A 22,067-nucleotide genomic window follows, 5' to 3' on the forward strand; every position below is an offset into this window, starting at 1 on the left:
ACTCAAACAGAAGTGCCAACATTCAGAGGAAAAGCCCACAGGAATAAAGTCCAAAAGAAACACAAGAACTGTATTTGCCTCAGAGTGGGCTAGCTGAAAAGGACTCAGTTCAGACTGTGAGTCACGGAACACGACACTTAATTCAAGCATCGCCGCACCGGGCCGCCCCACCGCCCAGGTCAGGGTGTGGGTCTCTTCAGGGAGAAGCCTGGGAGGAAGGGTGGGGGAGCGATGGGGTGTGTGGGGACTTATTAGGGTGCCGACGGCGGCAGAACGAGCTTCAGAGAAGTTTTGCATGTTCTCTCCAGGCCCCTGGCTGCCTTGTGTACTCTGATAGGTCAAGTTTATGCTTTTGAATTGCCCTGGTGGATTCTCATATGCAAATCGTGTTTGGCTTTCTACTCGATCCAGTAGTGCCTTGGTGCTCTGGGTCAGAGTTGAAGAGTAGTGGTGAACCAAACCATCCGAATCTTACTCCCGACTCTAATGAAATATCTTGATTTTCCCCCTGCCCACCCCTCTTTGGCCGCTCTGCAAGAGCAGCTTATGGGATCTTAGCACTCCAACCAGGGATAGACCCCAGGCCCTCAGCAGTGAAAGCACCCAGTCTTAACCACTGGACTGCCAGGGAGTTACTTGGATTTTTTTTTTTTAACCACCATTTGTGGTTCAAGTCCTTAGGATCCTTGTGGAAATCATTTTGTCATGTTTGAGAAGTTTTTGTCTGTTTTTATTCCGAGTCTGCGGAAGTGGGTTTGGGTCTTGGGATGTGTATTGCTTGGCTTTGGGTTTTTTCATCAAGGATGATGGTTGAGGGGCTTCCCTGGTGGCTCGGTGGTAAAGAATCCACCTGCCAACGCAGGAGACCCGGGAGATGTGGATTTGATCCCTGGGTCAGGAAGATCCCCTGGAGAAGGAAATGGCAACTCACCCCAGTATTCTTGCCTGGGAAATCCCATGGGCCAAGGAACCTGTCGGGGTACAGTCCTTGGGATAGCAAAAAAGTTGGACACAACTTAGCTACTAAAGTCTAAAAAAACAAGTGACGGTTGAATTTCAAATGTTTTGCACTTAGGATAATTGTCTGGCATTTAACCTCATCGAGGACGTTGTCTTCCAATGTTTGTTTTCTCCCGCTCTGTGTTTCATGACTTGGCATTGATGTCAGGGTTAATCTATCCTGGAGTGAGTTGAGACGTTTTCTTCTTTCCCTCTGCTATTAAATAATTGAACATGGAAACACTTTTGCTGGAAAATTGAGTAGAACATGAGCACAGTACTCCGTTTACGACTTTCTTTTCCCAGAGGCTGGAGGGTGCATGGACTAGGCTGTGATGGCGGTGTCCATCTCGGTGGCTGCGGAGGCCAGCTCCGCTGAGCCCCGTGGGGCACGGGGCAGCTCAGTGGCAGCTCCACATCTTGTGGTCTCCCCTCCAGGACCCAGCTGGTGGGGCGGCCTGTCTGGAACACGCCACCTAGAGGTGCTCCTAACCCTTTTTTCCTGCTAAGACTCCTGGCAATTTTGTGAAGCTTATAGAGCCCTCCCAGAATAACATTTTTAAACATAAAATTACATTAAACTATATGTAAGTAACCGCTGCTATCAAAGTGTTCATTGTGTAGTATTTTAATAGATTACCCTTGTTTTCCTGAAGAGTGAAAGTGAAGTCGCTCAGTCGTGTCCGACTCTTTGCAACCCCGTGGACTGTAGCCCGCCAGGCTCCTCCGTCCATGGGGTTTTCCGGACAAGAATACTGGAGTGGAGCGCCGTTTCCTTCTCCAGGGGATCTTCCCGACCCAGGGAGAGAACCCAGGTCTCCCGCATGATAGGCAGACGCTTTGCCATCTGAGCCACCAGGGGAGTCCCGGAAAGGTCACCGCCACCTGGGAGCTCACGAGAAATACAGGACCCCAGGCCCACCGGCCCCGGAACTGCATTTTACTCCTGGTTTCTATGAGCTCGGTTTGAGAAATGGGGAGATAGCGATCGAAGGGTACGAACCTGCAGTTCTTAAAAGAGGAGTGGGTTCTCGGAATGTACGGGAATGGTAAATTCCAGTTGGAGGTAAAGGAGATAAAAACTTAATCCCTTCTCATACAAGGTCTGCTGCTGCTAAGTCGCTTCAGTCACGTCCGACTCTGTGCGACCCCATAGACGGCAGCCCGCCAGGCTCCCCCGTCCCTGGGATTCTCCAGGCAAGAACACTGGAGTGGGTTGCCATTTCCTTCTCCACATACAAGGTCTGGAACTCCCTACGTTTTGCCCACAGGGCCCAAATTAAGAATCCTTGCTCTTCCCAGGAAATAAATCCAATATTTTATGATAACCATAGTGTAATATAACTTTTAAAACTGTGAATCACTATCTTGTACACCGGAAACATATTTCAAAAAACTATAGTTCAAAAAAGCAAACTCAAACAGCCCCTGATCTGCAATGTTACAGGTCATCTTGGACAAGAGAAGCAAGTGTAGCCAACCACACACTAGCTCTCTCGGTTGGTGGTCTGGGGGTTTTTTGGCCGTACTACGTGGCTTGCAGGATTTTAGTTCCCAGACCGGGGATTGAACCTGTGCCCCCTAGTGGAAGTGCAGAGTCCTGACCATTCCACCACGTGGGAATTCCCAAGGTACTGGCTCTTAAGAACGTTTGCTTCTCTCCATTGTGCAGAGCCAGTCCCGTGTCCAGGCCGACAGTGATGGGATCATGCAGCCTAATTCTGAGAAGGACAGCAAATATTTAAGCAAAAAACGGTTTACCTTGGGGCACATCTCCAACATAGCAGTTTTTCTAAATTTGTTATTGCTCTGTTTTCTTTCTTAATTCAGACTGTACTTTTGTATCTTCCTGGACCATAGCCATTTTATTGAGTCATCTTAATTGATTGTCAGCTTCCCTGTTGGCTCAGATGATAGAGCATTCACGTGTGAAGCAGGAGACACAAGTTCTTTCCCTGGGTGGGGAAGATCCCCCAGAGAAGGGAATCGCTAGCCACTCCAGTATCCTTGCCTGGAGAATTCCAGGGACAGAGGAGCCTGGTGGGCTACAGTCCATGGGGTCGCAAAGAGTCGGACACAACTGAGCAACTAAGCACACACATGCGCAGAAACTGGTTGCGGTAAAGTCTGACTTAATAGTCATGATTAAGTTTATCTATCTGTCCCTTTTCTTTCCAGTGTCTATTAAAATGGATCGTAACCAGGTACAGTCTTGTCCCCTCCCCCCCGCTCCCCCCAGGACATTTGGTAATGTCTGAAGACATTTTTGAGTCTCAGAACTAGAGAGGAAGGTGCTATTGGCATCTTGTGGGGGAGGGGTAAGGGATACGGCTAAACATTTTACAATGCACGAGACAGGGCACAGCAAAGAATTACCTGGTCCCAAACGGTTGTAGTGGCAACATTGAAAACACTGGTCTGTTGGTATCTTTTCTTTGCGCAAACCTCCCTTTTTAATAGCTATTCTTTTGTTTTTATTGATCAAGTGCTGTCTGTCTTCACTTCTAGTTGATTTTGTGGTGGGGTTTTGTTTTTGTTTTTTTTTTTTTTTTAGTATTTATTTGACTGTGCTAGGTCTTAGCTGTGGCACATGGACTCCTCGATTTTCACTGCAGCATGAGGCATCAGGTTCCCTGACCAGGGATCGAACCTGGGCCCTGGCATTGGGAGCACAGAGTCTTAGTCGTGGGGCCACCAGAGAGCTTCCATTTCTCCTAGTTTCTCGAGTTGCACATGGTTCGCTTGCTTTCAGCCTTTGGACCTGACGTTCAGAGATTCTTCTGAAAAGTGGTTAGGCCCTGGGGCTCTCACTGTCCATCTCTTAAGAGCCTGTAATCCAATCGCGACTCTCGAGCAAAAGTTGTTTTAAAATATGTCCTACAGGTTTCCTTGGAAACCCTTTTGTGAACCCACGTTAGTTTCATAAGTTTGAGTCACATCTACTTGGTGAGTTCTGTCTCTTCCATATGAAATTTGTAGTGGTTTTTACCATGATGTGTTTTGCCTAATATTGATATTTCTGATGCCTTTTAGCATTTTCCTAGAACACAGTGTATCATTCTCTACTTCTCTTTCATTTTTATTTGTGTACCTCAGACAGTAAAGAATCCGCCTGCAACGCAGGGAACCTTGGTTCAGTCCCTGGATCTGGCAGACCCCCAGATAAGGGCACAGTGTTCTTGCCTGGAGAATTCCATGGACAGAGGAGCCTGGCGGGCCACAGCCCATGGGGTCACCGAGTTGGACATGACTGAACAACTAACACTTTACCTTTTCGAGAGTATTAAGCTGACTTTTAAAAAATGTGATTGACATTTTTAACAGGAAATTTAATCCATTTGTACTAAACATTTAGTTTGACTTTTACCTTATTTTCTGTTCTGTTGTGCCCCTTTTTTTATCCTTGCTCCTCTTTTCTGGTTTGAAAGCAGTCCTTCCCATTTCATTACTCATATCCCGCATCTTATCCGGTTACCTTTTTGGTGTTGTTCTGATGTGCACGGTTCAAGTGTGATGCCTTGTGTCATCTGTCAACTGGCTTTATTTTCTCTTCCCACTGAATGCGAGTTCAAGTGTGTCTGTTAGTTGCTCAGTCATGTCTGACTCTCTGCAACCCCATGGACTGTAGTCCGCCAGGCTCCTCTGTCCATGGGATTCTTCAGGCAAGAATACTGGAGTGGGCTGCCATGCCCTCCTCCAGGGGATCTTCCCAACCCAGGGAGCGAACCCAGGTCTCCAGCACTGCAGGCAGATTCTTTACCACCTGAGCCACCAGGAAAGCGAGTTCAAGTATGGGGTTCTATTTCAGTAATTTCTGTGGAACTCTGCAGGTACTCTTCCCATCTTGCAACCATCTGGTGTTGTCTGAGGAGTTGTGTGCTCATCTGGGCCCTTTTTTTCCTGAAAGCTTTAGGATGTCATCATTCTTAGGCTCGGACATTGTCCCACCCTGCCTCTAATTGAACCATCTTAAGACCCATGTCTGAAGAATCCCCCGCAGTCCAGTGGTCAGAACCAGCATTGCCCCTGCCGGGGACCTGAGTTCAATCCCTTATCAAGAGATGACAAGCCTCGCACAACCCAAAACAGCCTTTTAAAGACCCACATCTGGTTTTGGTGTTGAAAGAATTATTTTCTGAGTCCGGGTTCTTGGGTTGGGCATGCCTTCTGATTCTGGCTTTCCCTGAGCAGTGGGTTGTCGGGTAGGTTTTTGTTTGGATGTGATCCGTCTGGAGTAGTCGTGGAAGAAGGAAGAACGCAGTTTGGTGGTGATGTTCTGGGCGTGGGATGCTCTGCCTTCCGGGAACCTGCACATTCTTGGAGCCTTGGCAGTGCTGCTCCAGCCTAAGCAGGCTCCCTTCCTAACAGCCCAGGACAGTAGGCGCCTCTGCTGCTTGTGGTTTAGCACAAGTAAGAGTCACCCTGACTGTTCTCCGGGTGGCTCATCAGCTAAAGAGCCGGAAATCCGTTCCAGATATCCGCCACCTGCCCCCTCCGATCTTGACTGCTTCTAGGAAAGCTCTCATTTTCTCAAACAAGATTTGGCCTATGACTTCCTTTCAGCCTGATTTTATCTCTGCTCTTCAGGAGTCTGCAAAAGTTCTAAGCCACGAATGAATCAGCACACCTTCTTGTTCCACGGTGCTTGTCTAGACCTCAGTGTCTTCCGGTCTCCGGGCATTTGGTCAGAAGGGAAAGGCAGAGCCCGGGACTCAGACTGCCTTCTTGGTTGGATCTCTCTGCTGGCGTCCTGATGGACAAAAGCCCTGAAGCCGCGACTCTTGCTTGTGTGTTTGCAGGGGACAAGCCGCACAAGTGTGAGTTCTGCGACAAGTGCTTCAGCCGGAAGGACAACCTGGCCATGCACATGCGCTGCCACACCAGCGTGAAGCCCCACAAGTGCCACCTGTGCGACTACGCGGCCGTGGACAGCAGCAGCCTCAAGAAGCACCTGCGCATCCACTCGGACGAGCGGCCCTACAAGTGCCAGCTCTGCCCCTACGCCAGCCGCAACTCCAGCCAGCTCACCGTGCACCTGCGCTCCCACACGGGTAAGTCCCAGGCCTCTCTGCACCTCTGACCCCTCAGCACTCATTTAGTTAAAGCACAGGCAACGGAAATGACTCCAGGGTGTGAGTAAAGGAAATTGGAGCTTCTCTGTTGATATGAAGGGTGTGTGGTTTCTCCCACCGGGTCGACAGCTTCTAGTAAAACACTGGAAGTCTGACAGCTGAGTTTTCTAACTTGCCTGCACAGAATACAGCTGGGGCGATTATCCAATTCAACACGCAAGAAGCAAAGGGTGCATCTCAATAAAAGTCTGATGAATAAACTAGGTGTTTGTCATTCAACCTCCACTCTGATTGTGAGGCTTAATTCAGAAACATGTAGCCACGTGTAAAATGGCTGGCTAGTGGGAAGCTGGTGTATAGCCCAGGGTGCTCAGCTAGTGCTCTGTGTTGGCCTGGAGGGGTGGGAAGAGCAGGGTGGGATGGAGGCTGAAGAGGAGGGGATATATGTGTTCATACAGCTGATGTACTCGGTTGTACATGACATTGTGAAGCAATTATACTCCAATAAAAAAAGAAACATGTAGCAAAATTATCTGAAAGTAATCCCAAATGTCTAGAAATTAGGCTTTGCAGAAAAGCTTTTCCCTCCCTGTGTGAGACCCTGTTGAAATAAGGAGATAGAACCAACCACCCATCACAGTGCAGAAAAGGGGGGATTGGGAAGCCCATAAGGAGAGTCAGAAAATTAGAATTTCCAATGAATTCATGGCAAATGGCAAGCAGACCGGCATATACTGACATCCAAAATTGAGTCAAGAAACCTGTGTCTCAGCAGACGAGTGGGAGGCAGCCAAAGAGCTGGGAGCTAATCTTTGCAGCTAGCATCTGACTGCTTTGGGTGTTCTGAACTTGGAACTGATAGGCTGCAGAGGTCAGAGAAGCAGCTGAAGCCTCTTGGCATGATGGCCCAAAGTGTCGAGTAACAGGTAAAACCCACCTAATGTCTCGTCCTTAAACCGATCTCCTCTTCCTAACTGTGAAGTGTCATCTGTGGACTGTGAGTCATCTGCAGGAAATAAGTGGTATGAAATGTGCCAAGTCTAACAATATAAATCCTGGAGACAACGGAGCACTTTCATAGCTTACCAGAATTTTTCAGTTCTCATTGGTGTCAACCTACTGGCAGGAATGTTGCATCCAAGAGGAGCTCGGTTAGAAATGGTAGTCGGAACAGAGCAGTGTGAATTGAAACTGGGGTTGCTGGCTATAAGGTCCAACTTTTCAGAGAGCAGGAAAAAAGCTGCAGAACTGACAAATCAGAAGATAGAAGTCTGGTTTCTGACAAGGTCAGGAAGAAAAGAGAAGTGAGAAAATCAAGTGAAATAAAGCCATTTCTCAAGCAAGGAGAGGTAGTGGCAAAGAGAAAGGCATCCTTAAACCTCTCAAGCTGATGAACTAAACATTGAAGCTAATACTCGTTTTAGAGAGTGATGCTAGATGAGTCAAAATCACAACCAACAGAGAATGCAGGAGAAGTTTGGGGAAAGGATGGTTGTGTAGGATACGTAACAATCTCATCTTTGCCTGTAATCAACTGACAGGGATGTTTAACAGCCTCCAAAGAACTAAACTCCTTAATCATCCCTCCAGGAAGCACAGAGGAGGCTATGGCATTTCATGGTTTGTCTTCTGCTCCTGCTGCCATATTCATGGGTTAATTTTATAAATAAAATTCAGTCTGTCAGTGTGAAACTGCAAAACTTTGATACAAGCCAGTTAACTGATGTAATAATACAACTTAAAGTGAAAAGTAAAAAGTGTTAGTTGCTCAGTCGTGTCCAACTCTTTGCAACCCCATGGATGGTAGCCCTGCCAGGCTCATCTGTCCATGGAATTCTCTAGGCAAGAATACTGGAGTGGGTTGCCATTCCCTTCTTCAGGGGATCTTCCCAACCCGGGGGGTCGAACCCAGGTCTGCCACCTTGCAGGCAGATTCTTTACTGTGTGAGCCGCAGGGGAAGTCCAAACACCAGAGTGAGCACGTTTATAAATCTTGATTAGAAACAGTTTTGTATCACATAACCACACATCTTCCTTCTGTGTCCAAATCTGGGATGTCAAGTGAGTTTAGATCTGAACCTGAGGTGTCATGGAGAGGGTGGATGTGGATACCATGATGCTGTTTGGTCGTGGTCGAATAATGTGACCTCTCTGAGCCTCAGTCACCCCATCTGTTAAAGTGGGGGTAGTACTCACAGGTGGGATTGCCGTGAGTTAATACACAGTGTTGGCAAGCGGTGGTGGTAGGAGGTGGCAAGGAAGTGGAGTTTTAAAGACCCGGCTGTCTGCCACCAGGCATTCTGAACGCATGTTTGGGGGGAGTTCTGTGTTGCCTGCCTGCTCTAATGGAAACGCACCTTCCCGTTGCCAGGGGACACCCCCTTCCAGTGCTGGCTCTGTAGCGCCAAGTTCAAAATCAGCTCGGACTTGAAAAGGCACATGATCGTGCACTCGGGGGAGAAGCCTTTCAAGTGCGAGTTCTGCGACGTGCGCTGCACCATGAAGGCGAACCTCAAGTCGCACATCCGCATCAAGCACACCTTCAAGTGCCTGCACTGCGCCTTCCAGGGCCGGGACCGGGCCGACCTGCTGGAGCACAGCCGGCTGCACCAGGCTGAGCACCCCGAGAAGTGCCCCGAGTGCAGCTACTCGTGTTCCAGCGCGGCGGCCCTGCGCGTGCACAGCCGCGTGCACTGCCCCGACCGGCCCTTCAAGTGCGACTTCTGCAGCTTCGACACCAAGCGGCCCAGCAGCCTGGCCAAGCACATCGACAAGGCGCACCGGGACGAGGCCCGAACGGAGAACCGGGCCCCGCCGGGCCGGGAAGGGCCGCCCATGGCCAAGATCGTGACGCACAGGGCCTTCCGCTGCGAGACGTGCGGGGCGGCCTTCGTCAGGGACGACTCTCTGCGGTGCCACCGGAAGCAGCACAGCGACCACGGCGAGAACCAGAGCTCGGGCCTGGTCACCTTCCCGCCCGAGAGCGGCGCCCCCGGGCAGCTGGGCGCGCTGGTCTCCGTTGGGCAGCTCGAGGCGCCCCTGGAATCCAGCCAGTGCCTCTAGCTCCCCCAGAAAGGGTGGTCAGCCGGCCGGATCTCCGGACGCAACGCCGCTGCCCAGGGTGGACTCACCCGCTCCGGGGACGCCTGCAGATGCCATGGCTGCAGTCACCGTGGTGTGAGGGCAGGCGCCAAGGCAGCCCTGTGGAGACACCTCCCCCAACCTCACCCCTTGTATCTGTCTTCCCTCCAAGCATCGTCTAAGCAGGTTTCCTCGGTTCCAAGATCGGAGGGTCCACTGAGCACTGCTCTATCCAATAGGGATAGTTCCTTCACGATGGATTCCAGTTCTAAACTGATCCGCCCCTGATGGGATTATGAAACAAACGAATTAGACCACGTGGAAAAACTGACTACACTGCTCCGTAGAGCAGGTTAAGGGGACGTCGGAGTATGTGGAGGGTCGGGTGGCCGGAAGAGTTCTACTTCTTAACCTGGGTGGTGGTTTCTAAGAGTATCCGCCTTATATGTTTTCTGTGTGGTTCCTTTTATCTGTTGTCTTGTAATAAAAAGGCAAGCTCGTCTGTAGAATAGTGTCAGCGGGACACTCCGTTTTTGTGGTCGCAGTGTGGGGTTCTCCAGTGCCCTCCACCCGGTGCTAATTTCAGTGTAAATGCACCTAGGATTTCTGAGCGTCATGCCAAAGTGAAGCAAAATGCAGTTTGATCTGTAGGTGGCGCCAGAGATTAAGCTAACACTAGCTCAGCCAGTACCTGTGTTGTGAAATTCAAGATTTGTGTATCTGTGTTCATAAAAAGAGAGCAGGGGCCCAGTGGGTCCTGGGCTTCGTTGTGGGATATGGCGATGCATGGAAAAGCCTGGGACTAGTGTCTTTCATCATGGTAAGCACTTGGTATTTGCTGAACCAACAAATAAGGGAAATCCCAAGCCTCTTGTAAGTGGACATTTAACTTGACCTAAACTTAAGAGGTCTTGGAATGCCAGCAGATATATAATTTATCCAAAGTTTCTTTCTTCTTTTCTTCAGATACAGTCTTTGTTTAACACAGAGTCTCGTGTGCTCCCATCAAACTAAATATCTGGGCCTTGGAAACACTGAATAGATCCGTTGTTTTTTATAAACTAGGAACAGGGATGTGAAAAGAAAATTTTAATAGATTGTAAAAGTGACTATTTCCCGTATGAAATAGAGACACAGAGCTTATTTTAGAAGGTTCCTTTGAACACATCTGACTCCATTTGGCTCAAGGCAAGCGATAACGGCTGTAAGAAGAAAAGACAGAAACGATGGCAGAGAGAATTAACCCTTTTTTGTTTTAGAGCTCTCTTCGGTTGTTCAGAAGTGTTTCACTCCTGGTTGCTGGTGCATTGTACAGATTCTACTCTCACTTTTCGCTGTTTGTCCTGAGTCTTATCTGTGTTTCTGTTCTGGTAACAGAAGGGCTGTTGACGTTTCAAGTGGGAACCCATAGATTGAAATCATATAAACGATCCTTGTACTTCTGGTGTCATAGCTCTTCAGAGAAATAGGGACAATATAAACCTCTTTAGAAGGCATTTTTTTCCCACAGTTGTATGGGCATCAAGGGTCTTGGATCGACACTGGTATCACCTAGTAAATTTGGATCCCCAGTAGAGTGGAGATTAGCAAAAAGCTTGGAACCAGATAGTAAGTATTTGAGGCTTTATGAAGCCATGAGGGCTCTTCCGTGACTAAACTCTCTTCACAAAAGCAGCCAGACTGTCTGTGTTCCAACACAACTTTATGAAATGAGGATGAGACTTAAAATATACAGCTATAACCAAATGAAACTGGAAACAGCCACAGTAGTTAAGAGGCCCTGAATTGGTTTCTGCACCCAGCTCTGTTTTGCAAGGTACGCATGGATCTCAAAGGAGACGTTGATTAATGAACATTTGCAGTTTGACATCACAGGGACCAGGGGCTGGTGAACTTTTTCAGTAAAGGGCCAGACAGGAAATATCTTGGACTTGGCTAGCCTCGGTCTCTCTTCCACTCTGTTCACCTCCGTAGCACACTCACTCAACTCTGCCATCGTCATCGAAGCAGCTGAAGATAACAGGTAAGTGAACGGATATAGCCGTGTGCCAATAAAATTTTGCAAAAAGCAGGCCATGATCTGGAGGCCCGTCTTTTGCTGATCCCTGACCTGGGCTGTTGAGCGCAAGCAACAAGGTAATTGATATGTCAAACACAGGACAAACACAAAGAATGCCAAGTTTCCTGGGGTCCCTTTAGCTGGTACAGTTTCATGCAAGGGGTAGGTTCAGTTCAGTCATTCGGTCGTGTCTGACCCCATGGACTGCAGCATGCCAAGCTTTCCTGTCCATCACCAAGTCCCAGAATCTGGTCAAACTCATGTCCATCAAGTCGGTGATACCATCCAACCATCTCATCCTCTGTCGTCTCTTTCTCCTGCCTTCAGTCTTTCCCAGCATCAGGGTCTTTTCAAATGAGTCAGTTCTTCGCATCAGGTGGCCGAAGTATTTCAGCTTCAGCATCAGTCCTCCCAATGAATATTCAGGACTGATTTCCTTTAGGATGGGCTGGTTTGATCTCCTTGCAGAAAGAGGTTAAATTCCAGGTTGTATACATGTGTGCTAAGTTGCTTTAGTCGTGTCCAACTCTTTCTAACCCCATGGACTGTAGCCCACCAGGCTTCTCTGTCCATGCGATTCTCCAGGCAAGAATACTGGAGTGGGTTGCGGTTTCCTTCTCCAGGGGATCTTGCCAACCCAGGGATCGAGTTCTTTACCACTAGCACCACCTGGGAAGCCCAAGTTCCAGGTTATGAGTGAAAGTCGCTCAGTCGTAACCAACTCTATACAGTCCATGAATTCTCCAGGCCAGAATACTGGAGTGGGTAGCCTTTTCCTTCTCCAGGGGATCTTCCCAACCCAGGGATTGACCCCAGGTCTCCCACAGGTGGATTATCTACCATCTGAGCCACCAGGGAAGCCCAAGAATACTGGCGTGGATAGCCTGTCCCTTCTCCAGGGGATCTTTCAAACCCAGTGTCCCACATGGCAGGCAGGTTCTTCACCAGCTGAGCTACCAGGGAGGTTAGAGACCTGGAAATGCTAAGTCCTTTGGATATCTATTTAGTGCAGCTATAAAATGTCCAGTGAAGACTTAAAAAATCAAGGAGATACCCTCTTGCTTTCCTCTGCTCGAGACTTCCTGCTGCCTTCTAAACACTGTGGAACATGAATTCATTTGTCCCTGTGTTTAATTTTTTAAAAAGAATGAGCCTCAATTCCTGCTGCTATGTTGGTGTGAGTCCTTGCTCTGAGCCAGGCACTGTGATAAGAACTTGACCCGTGTTGACTCATCTGACAGTTGCTATCCAGAGCTGGAGCTAGGTTGAGATGAGGAAGGCACTGGCCTAGGGCACTCAAAACTCAGCAATCATGTGTTTTAAAGCAGTCTAGTTTTTAAATTGGCAAACTATGGCCTACAGGTCAGCTGCTTTGTTGGTTTTTATTTTGTTCTTTTTTTTTTTAAGTTTTATTAGAAGTTAGCCTGGGAATTAAGGCAGGACTTGGTCCTGTCTTTAAGATTGTGATGTTTTTGTTCATTGTGGATTTTCTGTGTTAAGTTTGATTTTTAGAAAAATTACGTTAAAATATTTTCCTTGATCAGTGAGATTTTGGGCACCGCTTTCCGTTGGCACTGAAGGGGTATGCCTCAACCGCCTCACCCTCATCCCTCCCTCCTGTCCAGATGCAGAAACGGAAGCATGAGGGTGATGGAACTTCTAGAACAGAGCTGGGTTTCAGCCTCAGGCAGAGTAGCTCCTGAGTCCACATTTTTAACCAGAGAACTGGGCTGGCTCTCCAATTTTAAACTTTATATTTTAAGTTATAAAGTTATAATAAGCTGAGCTGAGTGGGGCAATGACAGGCTCATCCGAAAGGAGCCTTCTTTTGTTAAAAGGCATCGGGGTTTTGGAGGAAAGGGGTCCGAACATCCCTGCTCTGGCATTGCTGTGTGGCCGGCATCCAGCCAGAGTTTGCACCTCGGATTCTCAGTTTGCTTGTCTGTTCATGGAGCGCTCAGCCACTTCAGTCGTGTCCAGCTATTTGCAACCCCATTGACTGTAGCCCACCAGGCTCCTCTGTCCACCGGATTCCCCAGGCAAAAATACTGGAGTGGGTAGCCATTCCCTTCTCCAGGGGATCTTCCCAACCCAGGGATCAAACCCTAGTCTTCTGTGGTGCAGCGTCTTTACCCGCTAAGCCACCTAGGAAGCCTTTTGCTTTATCTGTAAAATGAGCCATTTCAGGCATTTGGCTTAATGATAATGTCGACAGGTTTAAAACAGCAAAGCAAAAATCGGCTCACCTGTGTCTTTTTCTCATTTATTTTGTCAGAGCTGGGGCATGGGGATAACCAAGAACTAGTACTGTGACCTTATGACTTTGGGCATCATGGTCTTACTTCCCACCCCACCCCATATCTGCAACACGTGGTCCAAAATGGTGGCAACTGAAGCTCCAGCCAGGGTAGGAGGAGGCCTCCCCTTAGCACTGCGGAAGGTTGCACATAAGCTTCTGTTTCCATCCCCTGCTACCTGGCAGGTCATACGCCATGGCCGTTGCAAAGGGCGCTAGGAAATCATGGTGCTAGAGTGGCTCTGCCGAGTTAAAACCTGGAAGGAGATGCTGGGTCACGTGTATCCTCTGCCCCTGGGCAGCCAGACAGCGTTCTCGTGAAGGCTGGAGGTGACTTTGCTACGAGACACCTCGCGTTGGCCTTGCACACCCAAGGTATTCTACGCAGGAATGTCTGTTTTATCAGGCCCTCACTGGGGCTCCCTCTGCTGCTCTTTGTGATATTGGCCCATGGCGTCCTTCCAAGGTTTTCTGTCACTCTGGTCTGGTGGGTCCAACTGGCTCCGGGCTGAAGTATGTGGGAAGCTCCTGGATAATTGGAATCTACCTCTGCAGGGAGGCCGTGGGCATTGGTACCTTCTAAGGTTGTGCACGTGATCCTAACATGCAGCCAGGTGGGAACAGCTGCCCCAGTGAAGAAGCAGGGCTGTCTTCATGGATGTCTGCCACCTATATGGTCCTGGAGGTCCCCACACTCGGGTACCCGCTCTGCTGACGCTGTTCTATAATTCTTAGTTTTTGAATCAGGGGTCCTGAGTTTGCATTTTGCATCAAGCCCAAATTACATAGCCAGTCCTGTGAAGAAAGGAAAGATGCCTAGGAAGGGAGCCAGTGTACGTTACTGGTACAGAAAAGGTCTCAACCTTTGTGACCAATACTCCTGTCTGGAGTCAGCCAGCCAGGGCTCCAGATAGAAGGGAAAAAGCACCATGAATCATGATGGTCTAGAATTTCCCTACACAATTCCATTCAGATGTTACATTGAATGCCATTTGCATTTGTTATTACGAACAAAGCTGATTTTCGGAAAAGTTAAACCTGCTCAGTGCAGCTGGTACAGGAAAGTCAAGCCCACGCGTGCCAGCCTCCTGTGCTTGTGCGTTATTTGCTGCTTAGGCGGGGCTGTTGTCCACCGGCAGAAGTAGGGGAACTGAGGAGGGAGCCACCTGAGTTCTAAGTGTCGAGGCCGGAAAAGGACATGATCTTTTGCAGGAACGGTGAGGTCTGTAGTTGGCTTGGAATATATTTTGAATATGGGTATTATTGGATAATTGGAAAATGTCCCTAGGCTATGTGTCCACGTGCTACGGGTAAGTATTGCAGGAATGACGGATGTTACATTCCCCCAGCTCAGGCAGGTTACAAAATGGTCGAGCAAATTTTGCTTCGATACTGATCTTGATGATAACTACACTTGAACTCCCAGCAGTGTGTCAGGCCCCCAGAGCCCACGCTCAGCCACTGTCAGAGGCCACTTAGATAGGATCTCATTTATGTCTCACACCTTGAGACGCTTCTGTTTTAATAGAGAAGAAAATGAAGGTAAAGAATCCAAGTCCAGTACGTGGTCACAATTAGAACCTGTATTCGTGTCCTCTGAGTGGAGCTCCTTCTATTACCTAACACCACCTGCTCGAGAGACCTAATGCCAGTTTTCTTCATTGCTTTTGGAGTCATGAGTCCCTTTGTTAGTCCAGCCAAGTCTATGAATCCTCTCTTTGAATGACGTTTAAGAAAATAAAGCAAAATATATGAGCTTGCAGAGGAAAACTACTGAAATCGTTATCAAAATATTTCTTGGTTTAAGTGCATTGAATTAGCATTATATTAAAGGTTGTAGCAGCAGACCTCTAGCATAACTATCATTTATAGTCAGCCTTGGGCTTTCCATGTCCGCAGTTCCTCTGTGGATTCAACCAACTGCAAGGTGTAGTCCTGTAATAATTTATTATTGGAAAAAAAAAAATCTATGTGGCCCACTTATGTGGCCCAGTGCATTTCAAACCTATGTTGTTCAAGGGTCAATCAACCACAATCTTATTTTGAAGGAGAGATGCTCATAAATGTTATTTCAAGATAGTTACAGCAACCGGGATGTTATATGAAACTTGGGAGATAGGAAGTGTGTGAGGGTAGTTGTGTCCCACCTTTCGGCGACCCCACAGACTGTCGCCCGCCGGGTTCCTCTGTCCATGAGATTGCCCAGGCAGGAATACTGGAGTGGGTTGCCATTTCCTCCTCCAGGGGATCTTCCTGGCCCAGGATTGAACCCACATCTTCTACATTGCAGGCAGATTCTTTACCACTGAGACACCAGAGATATGAAAATTACTGGTCTCTTTTGTTGACCCAGTCACTGGTCCTGTCAATGCTTCTGTGTTCTGGTACCTACATCCCAAACTGACAGGCGCTCAATTTCAGTTAGAGGTGAGTGAAAGAAGATTCATCTCCTTTCCCATGCAAAGCCCTGGACCTTATAAATTCTACCCATCGTCCCTTGGTTAAGACCTCTGTGCTAATAGAATTTCTGGAGTCTGATTTTCTTGGTAGAACTGGAACTTGCAGTTATTTCCATCATTACCAGGTCTAATAGCATCCACGCTTAAACATCTAACCCTGCTTCACCCCACCCCAAAGAAAACCGTGCATTAGAAGCGATTCACCAAGCAGGACTCTTTGTAGCAGTGCCTATGTACAGCCCTTTCCGACAAGCTCTTCTTAAGATGGCTCAATCCTCACCCGTTAGTTTGAGGGACGTTGGCTTATAGAATACAGACACTGTATGTTCATCAAGCAATTCTGAAATTCCCAAGTGCTCTCTTGCTGTACCACCTGTTTCTTGCAAGGTCACAGCAGACTGGCTTCAGCCTAACACAGAAGGCTTTTGACCCAAGGCTGGGCGCATAACACATGAGTAACAACAGCGGATGATTCTAGAGTTCAGCCCAAGGTCGTCTGTACTCACTGATCTTAGGCATCCTAGGAGGGAAGGGGTTATCTCAGCTGTGTTGGTGGTCACTTGTCCATCTGCAACAGTCTACCTTCACTTTTTTTTTTTTGTAGTTTTGATAAATGATCCCTTTGGATTTAAAAGAAATTCATGTCCTGTGTGTAATTCTTTCCAAACGCATAGACATCTCTGGATTTGGAGAGGAACCGGTTCCCTCTGCCTCTTTGTGAGTCGTGCGTTTGTCCCTTGTTGCAAGAAGACGTTTCTAACAGCAAGACCTGAGGGAATCGATGGTGCAGATGTCATTTGGAAATGTTTTGTCTTTAAAAGAAAAATCTTTATGCCAAGTATTCATTTCTCTCCTGACTCCAGCCTCGTCTCCAGCCCAGAGGCTGGCAGACTTTTTCTGTAAAGCTGGTAGGAAATATTTTAGGTTTTGCAGGCTGTACAGTCTCTTGCAACTGCTCAGCTCTGGCCTGAAAACACAAAAGCAGCCAGGGATGGTACTTAAAGAAATGTGTGTCGTCGTGTCCCTGGAATGCTTTACAGACACCAAAATTTGGATTGCATGTAATTGTACATCACAAAATATTTTTAAATTTCTCAACCATTTAAAAATCTAAAAACTGCTCTCAGCTCGTGGATTGTACAAAAGCAGCTCATGGGTTACTATGAGAAACACTGGGCAAAGTACATAGGGATCTCTCACTGTAACCTTTACAACTATACATGGATCTTCAATGATCTCAGTACAAATTTTAATTCAAAAAACTTAACAGGCAGTTGGCTGGATTTAGCCTCTACCCCAGGCTGTGGTTTACCACCCCTGCCAGTGAGAACAGCTTATGAAAATATGATGCATACTTTGAACCTGCTCTATTTCTGAGATTGTTTTTTGACATGAATAGAATGCTTGAATAGGATTTTTTTCTGACATCGGTTGTCCCCAAATATTGGTTTTATATTACAGTTCAAATACAAAAGCCTTAGCTGTTAGCTGTTAGAATTAAAGATTCTAGTGTGGTTTGAATATGTTGATAAGAAAATTTACATTTGTGAAATGTTCACTTAATTAAAAAGCTCACCGTAAAGTCCTGCAGTCCTAAAATGTTTTCTTTTAAAATAATAATCTATACATATATTTTCTAATCAAGCAATACCAGGAGATGTACAGTGAAAAGTCTCTTTCCCATCACAGCCCCTCATTTTCCCTTTCAATAGGCAGTCACCATTAGCTGTGTCTATAGATTCTTTGGTTTAAAAATTTGTCTTCGGGAGTTTCCTGGCAGTCCAATCGTTAGGACTACATGCTTTCACTGCTGGGGGCCCTGGTTCAATCCCTGGTTGTGGAACTAAGATCCTAAAAGCTGCAGGAAGTGGCAAAAAATAAATAAATGATGCACCATGGCTGTCTTTTGGCTGCAAAAAAATCATGATTATAGCAGCTACCCGGGCCAGATGTGCTCTGAACCTCTCAAAGGTCTTGACCGCCTGCAGCAACTCTCCATCATAGGTGATGCTGGCCCCATGTTCCACATTGAACTCTTGGAGGCAGAGTGATTGGACATCAGCAGGCCATGGTGTCTGTGTGATTTTATGAAATGAAACCTCCTGATGCCGAGTGGCTATTGGTACAGGGCTTGAATGAGACATTCGAAAGATCAGCCACTTTCTGGTATGGAAAGTGTTCTATTCTTAAGAACTGTCACTGGGGTTCTCTTAGTACAAAAGCATTTGGTCACTGGAGGAAATGGAGAAAAGCAAAATAAAAATTAGCCTGTACTGCCAGGAGCTGCTAGAAACTAAAGCAAGGAGGAATATTCCCCTAGAGCCTCCAGGGAGCATGGCTCCACCAGCACCTTGAGTTTGGACTTCTGGCCTCCAAACCTCTGAAATAACACTTTTCTGTTGTTGTAAGCCAAAAGAAATTAACCCGTGCTTCAGCCATTGCAACACCTTGCGGTTGGGACACCTCCACCCAAAGGCAGGTAGGGAAGTTTCCATTGTCAGTGCTATGATAAAAAGCTTTGCAGAGGACTATGGAATGTATCCTTATTTCCTGAAGATGAACTTTGAATAGAGCACAGTAGTTAAGAGCCCAGAGGCTGCAGTCCTAGTGTCTGGTTTGAATTCTGGGTCTGTCATTTTATTAGCTGCATGACCTTGGTCATATTACTTAAGACCCTCTATGCCTCATTTTTCAAAATCTATAAAATAGACATAATTATAGTATCTACCTCATAGAGTTGTCATGAGAGCTAAATAAGTTAGTCTAGGTAAAAGAGCTAGAACAGTGCCTGGCACATGCCAAGCCCCAGATCAGACTCGCTAACTAGAATTTATACTTTTTAATGAGCCATTAAGAGCTGCCAACCATTCTCAAATATCCAGGAGTTTCCTTAATCCTCAAATCAAACACATGTGACTTTAGAATGCATTATATATGTTGCATATTGGGTTTACTTTGTTAATAGTAACTCCCGATGCACCTACTTGAATTAGAACAAACCTGCACAGACTTTGTCCTTGTGCTCTTCTGTTTGGTCAAATACAAAACTCCTCTCCTTTGAAAATAAGTGGACAAGGGACTTCCCTGGTGAGCCAGTGGCTGAGACTCCTCACTTCCAATTCAGGGGACCCAGGTTCAATCCCTGGTCAGGGAAGTGAATCCCACATACCAAAGCAAATATCAAAGATCTCGCGTGCAGCAACTGAGATCTGACACAGTCAAATATTTTTTTAAGGAAAAGAAATGGACATAATAAAGTGAACACAATAGAATAGAAATCACCTATTCATTTTCAACAAAATTCAACTCCATGGCCAGGTAGTAAGGAAAGAGAATTCTTATGCCCTGCTAGGAAGAGATTGGGTTGGGGGGCACCATTTGGGTGATATCTACCAAAATATTAAAATGTGAGTTCCCTTTGACCCAGCAATTACAGAAATTTCTGTGGAATTAAGGAAGCAAATGAGTATTTACAGAATTGTTCAGAGCAGCGTTGTCCATGAGAGCAGTTAGAAGGATACAACCAAATGTCTTGAGAATGGGACTGTCAAATGATGATATAGTCAGGCAGTCATGACCACACATTACTTTAAAAAAAAACACAACTACCTGGTGGTCCAGTGGTTAAGAATCTGCCTGCCGATGCAGGGGACGTGGGTTCTATCCTTGGTCTGGGAAGATGCTACAAGCCATGGGCAGCTAAGCCTGTGTGCTGAAACTACTGAGCCCAAGCTCCCCAGTGAGAGGAACCACCGCCAGGAGAAGCCGCAGCTAGAGAAAGCCTGGGCAGCAAAGACCCAGTGCAGCCAAAATGTTTTTTTAAAAAAGGTGCAGTGTGTGTTGACAGGAAAGTAGCTGACGGTCAATTATTAAGTGAAAAAAAAAAGTTGCAGTTTAATCCCCCTTGGTGTTTTAAATAGAGATTGTCTTAAAGGATATGAAATAACTTGAATGGTGGCCCCGTCTTCTGTAAGTGAAGCAGACGTGGGAAAGAGGTTTTATGACTTTAATAAAACCTAGTCTGTTGGGCTTTTTACAGCAAGTGAATATTAAGTTAATGCAAAAAAAATAGCTTTTATCTGCCAGATTCTCATCCACTTTGCCAGTTTATTGACTTTGGTGTCCATGTTCTAAATATAAATATACACACTGATTAGAATGTAAAATCCTTTGAAATTTAAAAATCCTGTGAGCATTTCATCCCTTATGTTTTACACACTCTGCCTCCACACCCATCTCCTTCACCCTCTTACCCACCTTTGGACACTTTTTAATCTTATTTTCTGGAAAATACTTGGATAACTAAATTTAAAAGTACTTTATAATGCCACTTATGAATTGCACAGAACTTCTTTCAAAATGTGAGCCTGGAAAAATCTATCACCTTCATGGGTTTGTTATTTTCTGGCATTCTAACTTCAGGATAAAATAGGGATTTACCTAATTAGAGCAGTAATTTCAGCAACTGACCTTGTTTTTTGCCAAAAAGAATCCAATTACCAAGTAGATCTGCTCTTTTATTTCATCTGCAATTCACTTTCCAGTCTTGGGCTTCCCTTTAACAAAATATTCTCAGAGAACGTGACCACACCTCTGAAGAACAGGGAAGACTGTGCTGGGGACAATGCAATGCGTGACTGATAGTTCACTCCAAAAAAAATAATGATCTTAATTTTTAATTTAAAACTGTTGTCATACATTCTATCATTTTTATCATATAAATTAAATTCATGCTTATAGAAAATTTGGAAAACACAAAATGATACAAAAGTAAAGTCACCTGTGTGTGCGTGCTCAGTCTTGTCTTTGTCTGGTACCTGCCAGGCTGCTCTGCCCATGGGATTTCCCAGGCAAGGATACTGGAGTGGGTTGCCCCCTAGGGCATCTTCTCCTGAGTTTGGCAAGTAGATTCTTTACAACCAGCGCCACCTGGGAAGCACTTTATTACCTATAATTTAGTTACGAATCCATAGGCATCAGTTGCTAACATTGTGCTCTATTTTCTTAGTCTTTCGGTCTGCTTAGTATGTTTTCACATCATATGTGTATATAGATGTGTATATAATATATACTTTGTATATAATATAATAAGTGTAATATATATTAATGTCTGCACAATTTGAAATTTTTATTTTCCCCTCTTTGTAACCTAACATAGCATTTTTCCGTGTTGTCAGATGACATAGAAATGTTACTTACCATTACTCCTTTGGTGGACATTTGCATTTCTTTTCATTAAAAATAATACATAAAGCTCTTTCCATATACAGGGTTTTCTTCATTCAGTTCGGTCGCTCAGTCGTGTCTGACTCTTTGCGACCCCATGGACTCCAGCACGCCAGGCCTCCCTGTCCATCGCCAACTCCTGGAGTCTACTCAAACTCATGTCCATCATGTTGGTGATGCCTTCCAACCATCTCATCCTCTGTCGTCCCCTTCTCCTCCCGCCTTCAATCTTTCCCAGCATCAGGGTCTTTTCTAGTGAGTCAGTTCTTTGCATCAGGTGGCCAAAGTATTGGAGCTTCAGCATCAGTCCTTCCGATGAATATTCAGGACTGATTTCCTTTAGGATTGACTGGTTTTCTTCTGTTAGATTCCCAAAAATTGAATGATACTACGTCAAAGGTCATGAATATATGTAAGGCTTTTACTGAACGTTGCCAAATTGCATTCTACAAAGATTGTACCAGTTTATCCTCATCAGTAATACTGAAAAGCTAAGTTGGCTTTCCCCTTCTCCAAAACTGAGCATTATTTTGTTAAGTACTGTGCTAATTAATTTAGATAAGCTGATTATCATTATTGCATTAGTAACTTTTAATGGCATTAGTGGAGGACTTTTTTTAAAAAGCCATCCATGATCATATTTTTGTGTAGTTAAGTGATATGTATTAAATTTTTAAATGGCAAAAAAAAAAATCATAAGTGTCCTGATGAAAGTGAAAGTGTTAGTCACTCAGTCATGTTAGACTCCAAGACCCCATGGACTGTAGCCCGCCAGGCTCCTCTGTCCATGGGATTTTCCAGGCAAGAATCCTGGAATGGGTTGCAATTTCCTTCTCCAGGGGATATTCCCAACCCAGGGGTGGAACTCATATCTC

The 22,067-nt window shown here is 46.1% G+C and overlaps 1 protein-coding gene across 1 annotated transcript in view; it reads left to right on the top strand.

Moving 5' to 3' along the window:
- Positions 1–9,658, top strand: part of ZFP64 (ZFP64 zinc finger protein) — a 74,264-nt gene extending 64,606 nt beyond the window's left edge. The window contains exons 8-9 of the mRNA XM_040248109.1: positions 5,799–6,050; positions 8,443–9,658. Of these exons, the coding sequence (XP_040104043.1) occupies positions 5,799–6,050; positions 8,443–9,134 (944 nt within the window). The 3' untranslated portion in view covers positions 9,135–9,658. The remainder of the gene's footprint in view (positions 1–5,798; positions 6,051–8,442) is intronic.
- Positions 9,659–22,067: the final 12,409 nt, after the last annotated feature.

Source organism: Oryx dammah, unplaced genomic scaffold (assembly GCF_014754425.2).
Source record: "Oryx dammah isolate SB20612 unplaced genomic scaffold, SCBI_Odam_1.1 HiC_scaffold_10, whole genome shotgun sequence".
NCBI lineage: Eukaryota > Metazoa > Chordata > Mammalia > Artiodactyla > Bovidae > Oryx > Oryx dammah.